General features: G+C 42.2%; 1 protein-coding gene across 1 annotated transcript; it reads right to left on the bottom strand.

Moving 5' to 3' along the window:
- Positions 1-3524: 3524 nt before the first annotated feature.
- LOC147849258 (ferric reduction oxidase 7, chloroplastic-like) lies at positions 3525-7322 on the bottom strand. The gene is made up of 7 exons (XM_087337708.1): positions 7105-7322; positions 6640-6976; positions 6214-6448; positions 5668-6010; positions 5274-5517; positions 4292-5121; positions 3525-3733 (listed from the first exon to the last, which is right to left on the bottom strand). The coding sequence occupies exons 1-7, from the start codon at positions 7286-7288 to the stop codon at positions 3525-3527; spliced, it is 2382 nt and encodes a 793-aa protein (XP_087193834.1). The 5' UTR covers positions 7289-7322.
- Between the last annotated feature and the right edge of the window lie 3278 nt (positions 7323-10600).

Genomic DNA, 10600 nt, shown 5'->3' with positions numbered 1-10600 from the left:
ACCTGTCTCTCAACAAACTCGCCCTTCACTCCGGCATGGGGTGTCTCACTAGTCTGATCCGCTTCCAGCATGCATCCAGCTTGTCGGGTATCAACACTTTGGTCAGCATATCTGACCCGTTCTCGGCCGTGTGGATCTTCGTCAGCGCGAACTCCTGGTCATCTATTCTTTCCTGGATCCAGTGATACCTTCGCTAGATATGCTTCGTCCGGGAATGGTAGGCCGCATTCTTAGCAAGGTGGATGGCACTTTGACTGTCACAATAGAGTCGGTATTCATCTTGCCGAATACCGAGCTCTCCGATGAAGTCCTTCATCCATAATATTTCCTTGCCGGCTTCCACAACCGCCATGTACTCCGCCTCCGTGGTTGACAATGCAACCGTCTTCTGCAGCCTCGACTGCCACGAAACAGCTCCCCCTGCATATGTCATTACATACCCGGATGTAGACCGGCTGGTATCCACATCAGCCGACATGTCAGAATCGGTGAAACCGTCAAGTTGAGGTTTTCCGGAGCCGAATCGGAGACACATATTTGAAGTGCCCTTCAAATACCGAATCATTTTCTTCGTGATCTCATTGAAACAAAGAAGATAGAGTTAAAGTTTACTCCCTCTCATCAAATGTGGGCTAATTTTCTAACGAAACCTCTTCAACATTCTAAGCACATTATTTGTTGCAAGCAAGTTGGATTAATTGATGTAATCAAGAGTGGAATGAGTATATTTGAGCTTGCATACAGATTTGCTTGCTGGATCGCTAATATCGGATTCGAATGCTCTGTCGTTGTAATTGTATACTCTGTGCGTTATTTGAACAAATTGTATTTCGCAAATGTTGTTTCTTTTATAATTTTGTTGCATAGCACTGCAGCCCATTTCTGTAGTCTTTACATGGTTCCAGCACAACTGACACAACTTAATGGCTCACGACACAGGCTTAAACTGTACACAGCACGTGAATTTTCTTAATTAGTTCTGGTTAGAGTTGAAGTTTTTGTGTGATTGTGTCGATGGATAAAATGTTTCGTGAGGTTCTTCCATGCCCCGTTTTATTATCTTCACATCTGTGACATAGCCAATCATATGGTCATAGTATACTTTACATGGCTCACTAGACCATATGATGTAGCATATGGTCTAGTATACATTATGTGGCTCCCAAGCATATGGTCTAGCAAGGCAACGCATTAGATGGATCACTCCTTGCTTCCATTCACAATTATATGTATTGATAATGGCAAACATGTTTTGACGATCACCTTCAGTATATCCCCAATATCCTTGCCCCAAAAGGTATCGATGGATCTTGTATATCCATGATGCAAAAGTGTTGTGGTATGGAAACTTCTATCCTTGAAGAAAGCTACCCATTTGTTGATTCGTGCAATTCTTTTAGTGTGATAGTGGTTTCTTCTTCTCTTCTTGTTGGCTTCTTCCTTGTTTCACAACACGCGAACAATAGAGCACTAGCTCTTCCACGCACAAGCGACAATGGCATGCTATGATTGCAATAGTCAACTGTAGGAGTGCATGTGAGCCAAATTCTTTCCATGAAAACCACAAAAGACCGAGCAGTGTTGTGTCGCCCATTACACACATCGTGAATTCCATGTAAACCAAGGATAGATTTCAAATGCAAATGAGTCGCCAAGTCATGTAAGCGTTCAAGCAATAGTTGATTGTAGGTTAATTACCTAATTATTAACAAATGGCTTCATGAAAACCACAAAAGACCGAGTGGTGTTGTGTTGCCCATGACACACATTGTGAATTGCATGTAAACCAAGGATAGATTTCAAGTGTGAATGAGCGGCCAAGTCATGTAAGTGTTGGCATGTGTTGAAGACTTATTTCAATGCTTTGAGGCTAGTGTTCATGCTAAGACAACTGGACCAAGGGAATTTGAACATATTACGGTTGTCGAGGATGAATGTGTGACCAAGTATACAAAGGAACCACTCCTTGCAAACTCAAGATTGGGATAATTTTTGCCTTGGTTAGTAACTATTTTTTTTGCATGTTCAAGGCATTGATAGTGAAGAGTTTGGAGGTTGGGAGGTCATTGGTTTGACACAACATCAATGTGACATATTGTTCTACAGAAGTGACATATTATGATTCCGAGAAAGTTGTAATGTGAGATTAAAATTTGAAACTGTGACCATGGGTATGATGTGGAGTATATAACTAACTGAGAGTACGAGGGCAAAGAAAGACTTACCACAAAGCCGATATAGGTAGCTCTAATACGAGAGAGATTTTAGATATAGATGGTCATTAGGTTTCACATGAGTTTCATGTGAGTGTGGTGTCCCTAAAGAGTCCCAACCAGACCATGGTTCCGAAGTGAGTCAAGACGGACTCAACAAGCCCCAAAACGTATTGGGACAAGCGTCAGGATCGAGGTTGGCATGAACATGAGGAGTTGGGAAACAAGAAGGGAACCACTCCCAATGGTGGTCCCAGTCCCAATACCAAAGAAGGGGTTCGACCCTTGGGTTGGGACTTAGAAAATACCCAGTCCTAGACCTTGCCACAAAAACAACAACGTCGCAGTGACCAACCACAGGGGAGCCTAAAAGCCACCTCTTGGCCTAATGGTCAAGGCAGCCCAAAAAGCCATCTCTTGGCCTAACACTAAGGGACTCCACCAGCCACCCCTTGGTCTATATATGGAGGAGTTTCTCCTCATTTTTGATAATTCCCTTCCAATTAATTTTAGACTCCTCTTCCGAGTCTCTCACTCTGTAATCCTCGTTCCCTTGCAATTAATTACTTTAGTTTGAGTGTTTTTATGAGTGAGCATAGCAATGGAGCAGAACATTAGGGTTAGGGTATGGTTGTGGAATTGACATGTAAAGTGAAGGGAGGTATGCTGGAAAGTAGTGGAATGCTGTAACATATTGAGTTGTGGAATGAATATATTTGAGCTTGCATACAGATTTGGTTGCTGGATCGCTAATATCGGATTCGAACGCTCTGTCGTTGTAATTGTATACTCTATGCGTTATTTGGACAAATCTTATTTCGCAAATGTTGTTTCTTTTATAATTTTGCTGCATAGCACTGCAGCCCATTTCTGTAGTCTTTACATGGTTCCAGCACAAACAAACAAAAAGAAAAAGAAAAAAAGAAACTGACACAAATTAATGGCTCACGACACAGGCTTAAACTGTACACAGCACGTGAATTTTCTTAATTAGTAATGATGGTATGTATAAAATACAGTGGAAAAACCATTGTTCCGATATTCTTAATGATCTCTGGGAAGGGGTAAATCAAGGCTATTATTATTGAAATCACGACGGGTGGGTATATGTGCGATATGGACAGTGCAACTTATTGATCCTGACCATATACATACATACATACATACATACATGTATTATGTACTACTACTACTCAATCCATCATTATCTTCATTCATAACAGCCAACGAAATGGCGGCTCAGCAGTATATAGTGCAAGAAACACAGACAGTATTCATAATAATGGTGATGATGGAAAGGACTAAATCTGACTACAGGCTGAAGCTCACAGAGTGGAAGTGCAGGAGGGCCCCCCTGTGGCCTTCCGATGATTTGGATGTGTCAGGGGCGGCATAGAAGGGGCGGAAAGGCGAGCATCTCTTGCATTCTCTGGCAATGTCCTCTTGCATGCTCTCCGGTGCCGACACCAGAACTCCCACACATTCCCCACGGTGTTGCTCCACCAAGCCCTCGAAGACATCTGCCAATATTTTGGACCATCAAATTTAGAAGAACTACACATTCATTGCTTGACATGCTTCATTCTCAGGGGTAATTCATTCATGCATCAATTCAGTGCCATATATAATCGCAAGTCCACTACAGTATAGCATACATAGCACATTCCTGAGTAGATGGTTTGAAATAGCTATGGCATGATATTTGAATTAACTAGTACTTTATTCAGCCAGAGGATGAGATCATTGAGCTAGAAAATTCTGCACAAATAGTACTATATATTCGTATATAGTGACTGCAGCTTGAATAGAAGGGATTAAAATTTCAGAATTGGGGTAATCTACCTGTACTCATATATTCACAAACTTGTATATGTACTACTACTACTCTTCCCAGGTTAAAGAAGATACCACATATATTCACAAATGCTTATGTTATGAAAACATACTTAACTTTCTTGGCGTAACGAATGCTTATGTTTTTTCTTTAACGTTTTTAACCTTTAAAACTTTTTTGCCGTAATAAAAAGTTTAGGGTTTAGGGTTTAGGGTTAGATGTGGACCCTATGATGCCAACCTACCTTTCCAGTTTGGCCGTGACAAAATGTGGACATCCCCATCCCACTGAGATGCGCCATCTTCGATTCCGTTGTAAGTTGCTCCCAAATCTTCGTTACTTCCGGATGGAGAAGAAGTCGGACTCTGTTTCCTCGGCTGCACCGATGCCGAGCTTATACTCGATTGTCGTCGCAACATATGGAACCATAGCAGAACCACGAGGCCGCCACAAATGAGAATCCCCAAGATCATGCACGCCACCACGACATGCGCGCGATTGTAATTGGTGAAGGTGTGATGGGCATAGGACCTCACAATAAAAGTGTTTGCCAAGCCTGAAAGCACAAAGTATCCTGCAAAGGATGCAATGGTGGTTAATGCTACCCATGAGGTGCTCCCTGTGCTGCCAATGCTCGAGATTCTTCCATCGGATTGTGGGTGTTGTGCCGCCGGATAAGAGGAATCAAATATCAATGGTTGTGATGTAGGGTGTTCACGGTTAAACTTGGATAGGTCCAAGGATTCGCCTATTCTATATGAATTATGAGCCGTGTTGCCACCGGGTAGTGGCACTCTCTCATAATCTTGTATGTTCTTCGAGGTTATGTATACATGTACTCGGATGCGCAGTCCTAATGTCTCATAGCCAGGGAGAATTTGGTTAGGATATAGGGTATTTAGCACACATAACTCCTCTGGCTTTCTTATGCAGTGGTAGAGTGTGATGGAGGTCGGAAGAGTAGTCGATGCCGGTGAGGATCTAACGTCTTTGTATCGATACAAGATATCGCGGATTATAGCGAGGGCAGGGGTGAGGCCTATGCCCCCGGCCACGATGACTAGGGTTTTATACCTGCGAAATATTAATCATATACATTACATTAAGTAATGGAAGCAACTCATTAATGTGAAGGCTAGTTATATCAATGAGGAACGACAGACATGAGCTTTGGGAACGGAATCGAGAACAGGAATTACGACAAATAATTAGAGAGATCCCCATACTTTAGGTAGAAATCGGACTCATCGCCATAAGGACCTTCGACTCTAGCCTTAAACGAGAAAGCCCAGGAACCCCACAATTGATCGTGCAAACTATTCGTCCATTCGCCGAGAGGCTTGATTACGATGGAGAGCTCCTGCGTGTTATCGAGAGGGGACGATGCGCCACTGAAGAAGTGCCACTGTAGTTTGGAGATACCAGGAATCTGGATGCACCATGTGGAGAGTGCATTATAGAGTGGGGTCCCTGACATAAGTAATGATCACATTATTGCCTGTTATTAGTAAAGGTTAGAAGAGCTCACTGACTGAATTTAGTCAGAGAGATTCTGGAATATTAATTAATATGTGGATCCGAACAAGCACACATACATGAAAGAGAATCCATTTATGTTACCTTTGGTGGCATTGGTGTTAAGAGGCAGCAAGAGCTCGACTGTGCCATTCTGGAGGAGCTTGGCCGAGGATACGCGGACAACACTGGACGATTGGATCATGCGAAGGAAGCGATCGATGAAGAAGAGCATGAGAGGGACGATGAAGAAATGATAATTCCAGACCGCGTGATACAGCCAAAAGAGGGAGAAGAGGAGATACAGGTGGTGGACCGAGAAGAATATGTCGTAGAAGCGGCGACGCACGAAGGAGAGGGAAGTGGCCCACATGACTAGACCGAACACCCATGCCACCAGCCCGGCCACTACCGCACAGTTTTCTTGCTTCGTGACCCACCCAAAGATCTAACAACAAGAAGCGAAAAACAAATTATGTCCCTATCAAGATATGATCAAACACACTCAAGTACAATGAATGCATCATGATGGAGAAACCACATGAGCCCTAGCATAGGTTGGCCCTTGGGACATCATAGGTTGGCCCTTGGGACATTACGGTAATATTGGGCGAGACAGTGAGCGCGAAATACTGCATGATTTGAACCTACCAAGTGCGTACGGTTGGTGTTGGCATAGAGAATGATGTAGCCGAGGCTATGGAGGCTGACGAGAACAAGCATGGAGACGGCGAGCCAGATGTGGTAGCGCACGGCGCGCTCGAATGGGATGCCTACGAGCCGAAGAAACGGCGAGCCACGCGACACGGGGATCCAGAGCAACGAGAATGGCACGACGGCCACGCGTCCGAAGTAGAAGGATACGTTATTCAATTTCTGCCATGGCCTGCAATATCAATGGAAAACATGAGTGCTTATTATGTACACTCTTGGGAATTTAACAAACAATGTGAGCTTGGCGATGGTGTTCAAAGCATGAACGTGTGTGTGTGTGTGTGTGTGTGTGTGTGTGTCTGTTGGAGAGAGAGAGAGAGAGAGAGAGAGATATGGTTATGTCATGATCGTAGTAGGACGTACTTGGCGGGGGGCGGGCCGGAGCCGTGGTGGTGCTGGGTGTTGTTGTCGATGCGGGTGAAAGCAATGTTGACGATTCTGCTGAAGTGGTAGATCATCAACAAAGTTATGGCCAGAATTCCGAGAAGCTCCGAGGCCGTGAGGATGCCGAAGGGGCTCTTGTCCACCCACACCGGGTACGTACTCATCTGCCATTGGTTTTTCCAGCCGTTTGCACCCGCGGGCACCACAACACGGAGCTGTGCAGTCTTTGCTTTGATGAATGCGCGGAGCCGGATCACGACGAAGCTCAGAATGGTGACGACGAAGAAAGGCATGGTTTGGTATATGAATGTCGAACCTAATGGATGGATGCCATAGATATATATATCAGTTTTAAGTAGGAGGGAGCTGATCACTTGACAAACCATATATATGCATACACATATATATGCATTATGTGATCACTAATTATATTATATTAGTTACCTTCGCGACCGTCGGTCCGAAAGAAGCGAGAGTGGGATTTGTCGCCAATCCACGACTCCACGTATTTCTTGTCTCCTTCTGGATCGGGCGCGACGAACCACCATAATACCCAAAACACGCACGTGGCCACGATTACCGCTTCCGTGACCGCTTTTGCCACCTTCGCCCGCCGAATTGCCCCCATCAATCTCTCATCATCCTCATCTAGGCCATGGACGACCGCCGCAGCCTCCTTACCTGCATCAATCCTTGCGTTAATGCCTCGGAATATCAAACTCGGTAGCCACAAGGCAAGGAGGCCAAAATTCATCCATAGGAGGCACAAACAACAACAACTGCTGCTACTTCTCCAACATACTCATCGCGGATTAATCGAGAAGTTAAGTGCCGAAAGATGTGCGAAACTCAATCGATTCTATGTAAGGCAATGTTGTTGATCATTAGGGAGAAGAATGAGGAGGGTAATGATGCGCGACCAGACAAGCCTTAAACCACACAGATCCTGTTAAGGACAAAGTGGAGTGTTATATATATATATATACTTGCATGATATGGTTGGGTTGACTCTAGAGAACAGCTACCCACTAGGTAGTAGTACAACACTGGTACCGCATGGGTTGTACTAATGTGTTAAGTCAACTGGTATTTGCGAAGGACCTCTCATGTCCGCATAAAGACAATGCTAAGCACGAAAAATAGATTCAACAAAATATGTCTATAAATTCGTTTGTGTGCCGCGCGCCGGCCGGGTCGACCCTTACACGTTCTTCCCTTTGTGTAAATTACATAATCACAAGAATTGCACCATATTTGTTGGGTATGGAAAACCTCATGGCTACCATGGCTACAAGGGTTATCAATTTTACATTGACCCAAATGTCAAACGATTTTTATTTAGTCAATCACCGATGTGCAATGAAGATAGCCTAATATCTCATACATGAAAAGACACAAGCTATGGTGTGTGGTTTTTAACAAGGTATTGATGTGCAAAATTTCAAGTAGGACCACCATCTTCACCCTACAACCGTTGAAAAGAGTGTTGGTTCAATGTGCATCACACGTTAGACGATTCATCCGTCATGGTCTAGATGGTGTTCATCCCTAATTTTGAATTTTCCATCGTCACACGGAGTGGTCCTCATCTCTTGAGCATCTCAAGAATTCCAAGAGCTGTGAGAATTCCCTTGTGAGGAGTTTGCTCCCCTCATTTCAACATTCCATTAATTTGGTCTTCATGATTTGCCCGAGGTTGCACAACCATTCCCCTTGTTGTTCCTCATCAACAATAGTTTGTTATTCAATGCACAATCCTTTCCGTTGTACACACAATTGAGGCGTTTGGACGTTCTTCACTGTAATAGAGATTATGGGTATATATATTCTAATGGAGAGGTATAAAGAATAATAATACATTGTGTGGTGTAACCATCTTTAAGAAAGGTTATCTTCTTAAGTGTTTACTCATTATTACAATTACCATTAAAGTAGCTTCAAATTATTTATACATATACATACATATGCACAAATATTATTTTAATTTTCTCACCGTTATTTTCAATGCAGCAATTTTTTCAGTAATTCAACACTATCACGTGCTGACATCATCACATGATGGTTCAATGTTCATGTTGCTAGAAACTATATGATGCATGATTTAATTAGAGATATTATAAATTTAGAATGAGATGCAAAAAATCAAAGGAACTATAGGAATCTATTTGTACACCAATGGTTAGTGGTGCTAGAAAGTAACTAAAGTTATTCTTTAACATCAATCTATATGAAATGCATGCACCAACTACATGTAGCCTTGTAGGCCCAATTGCTTCAAACACCACTTATCGTAGAAGCTTCAATTTAATAATGAAAACTTCAAACTCTACACCCAACAAAAGCTAGTTAGCATGTATGTTATAAAAGCAACATCTAGTTTTTAATTAAAAGCTCATTCCATTGTTTACAATAATGTTATTAACATCTATCTTAATACTTAAATGTTCTTATGCCACTTCAACATCTTAATGGTTTTAGATTATTAAACACCCCTAATAATCTTTTCTATTTGTGTTAGCAATGGACACATTGAATAATACTCGCAAAAACAACAATTATAGCCCCAAATGCTAGTATGTCTATCTAGGGCTTCGTATTACATTCATGTTGGTGCATCATATTGATTGCATAAGGACCACATATGGCTCCACATCATAATAACTAAGGCTATTTGAGATAATGGGACTTGGTGGTGTGTGTATGGCTTTGTGTATAGACATGTTTTTGAGCCTACCACTATCTTGATAGTATTGACTTCTAATTGTCAAGAATGTATGTGATCGAAACACACACATACACACAATATAAAGATTCATTTCAAGAGGCCATGCCATAAAAATGATTTTCCCTGCTTCTTTTTTGTTTAAGGTCATGGTTTTGTGATTTAATTAAAGTTATTCATAGTTCTAGTGTCAGATCAAGGCAAATAACATATACTAGTCACATTTTTTAAGTTGGAGATTATAGATCTCAACATTAATATGGCCACATACATTAAAAATATGAATCTTTGTATTGTGTATGCTTGGATCACACATATCATGCTCAACCTTGATAAAAGCTAGGAGTCGATACTGGGTGAAAGCACACTACAGTGTACCAACTTTTGGCCAAAACTGTAGTACTAATTCCATGTGGAGGAAAAACTTTAAAATGTAAAAGTAAATCCAATATTTGGGTTTAAAAAGTTGATCACTTGTTTTGAAATTAAAAGTCACATTCAATGAAAATAGATTTCAAATATGAATAAACATCAATTGTGTTAAAATTCAAGGTAATGTTGTAAGGAGGTCGTAACTATATAAGATCTTGAGTCGTTAGTCAATCATGAAGATAATCAACCTATCTTTCTCTCACTCCGTCTCTCATGGAAAATAATAGGTTTATCTCGAACTGTCAGTTAGTTAGTTAGTTAGTCTCTCTCTCTCTCTCTCTCTCTCTTTACACTTGGTAATTCCTTAGGTTCGTACCTCCTCTCTCTCGCACTCTTTCCTTCCCACTTCTACTCATTTGTTCACTACATTTGTACCCGCTCCCTCCTTCCCTCCCTCCCTCTCTCTCTCTCTCTTCCAACTTGTGCACAGGTTTCTCCACATTCTCTGCTCACCCTGCAAACCCTAAACCCACTCCCTCCTTGTCGTGTCCTCTTTGCAACAACAATACACTTAGGTGTTGTACCGTGTCCTCACTCTGAGGTATTCTCTCTCTCAACCGTTGTACTGTGTCCTCGTTACATCAAGCTTTCCTCTACTAGTCGCGTTCTCTCTCTCAAGCGTTCTCTGAAGTGTGGTCTGCACACCTTATCCTCTTCACATCGGTTTCTGCTTTGCTGGTCGTGTTACCTCTACCTCCAAGTGTTCCCTCTACCCGGTGTGTTTCAAATGCGTCCCCTCTTCAAAGACTTCAACAACAACATTTGGTACTTGTTTTACTATATTTT

This window comes from Azolla caroliniana, unplaced genomic scaffold (assembly GCF_043228905.1).
Source record: "Azolla caroliniana isolate FFs.n. ecotype wild unplaced genomic scaffold, voAzoCaro1.0.p SCAF_99, whole genome shotgun sequence".
Taxonomy (NCBI): domain Eukaryota; kingdom Viridiplantae; phylum Streptophyta; class Polypodiopsida; order Salviniales; family Salviniaceae; genus Azolla; species Azolla caroliniana.
Note: the sequence above shows the minus strand (reverse complement) of the source record. Positions and strands in the feature narration are given on the sequence as shown.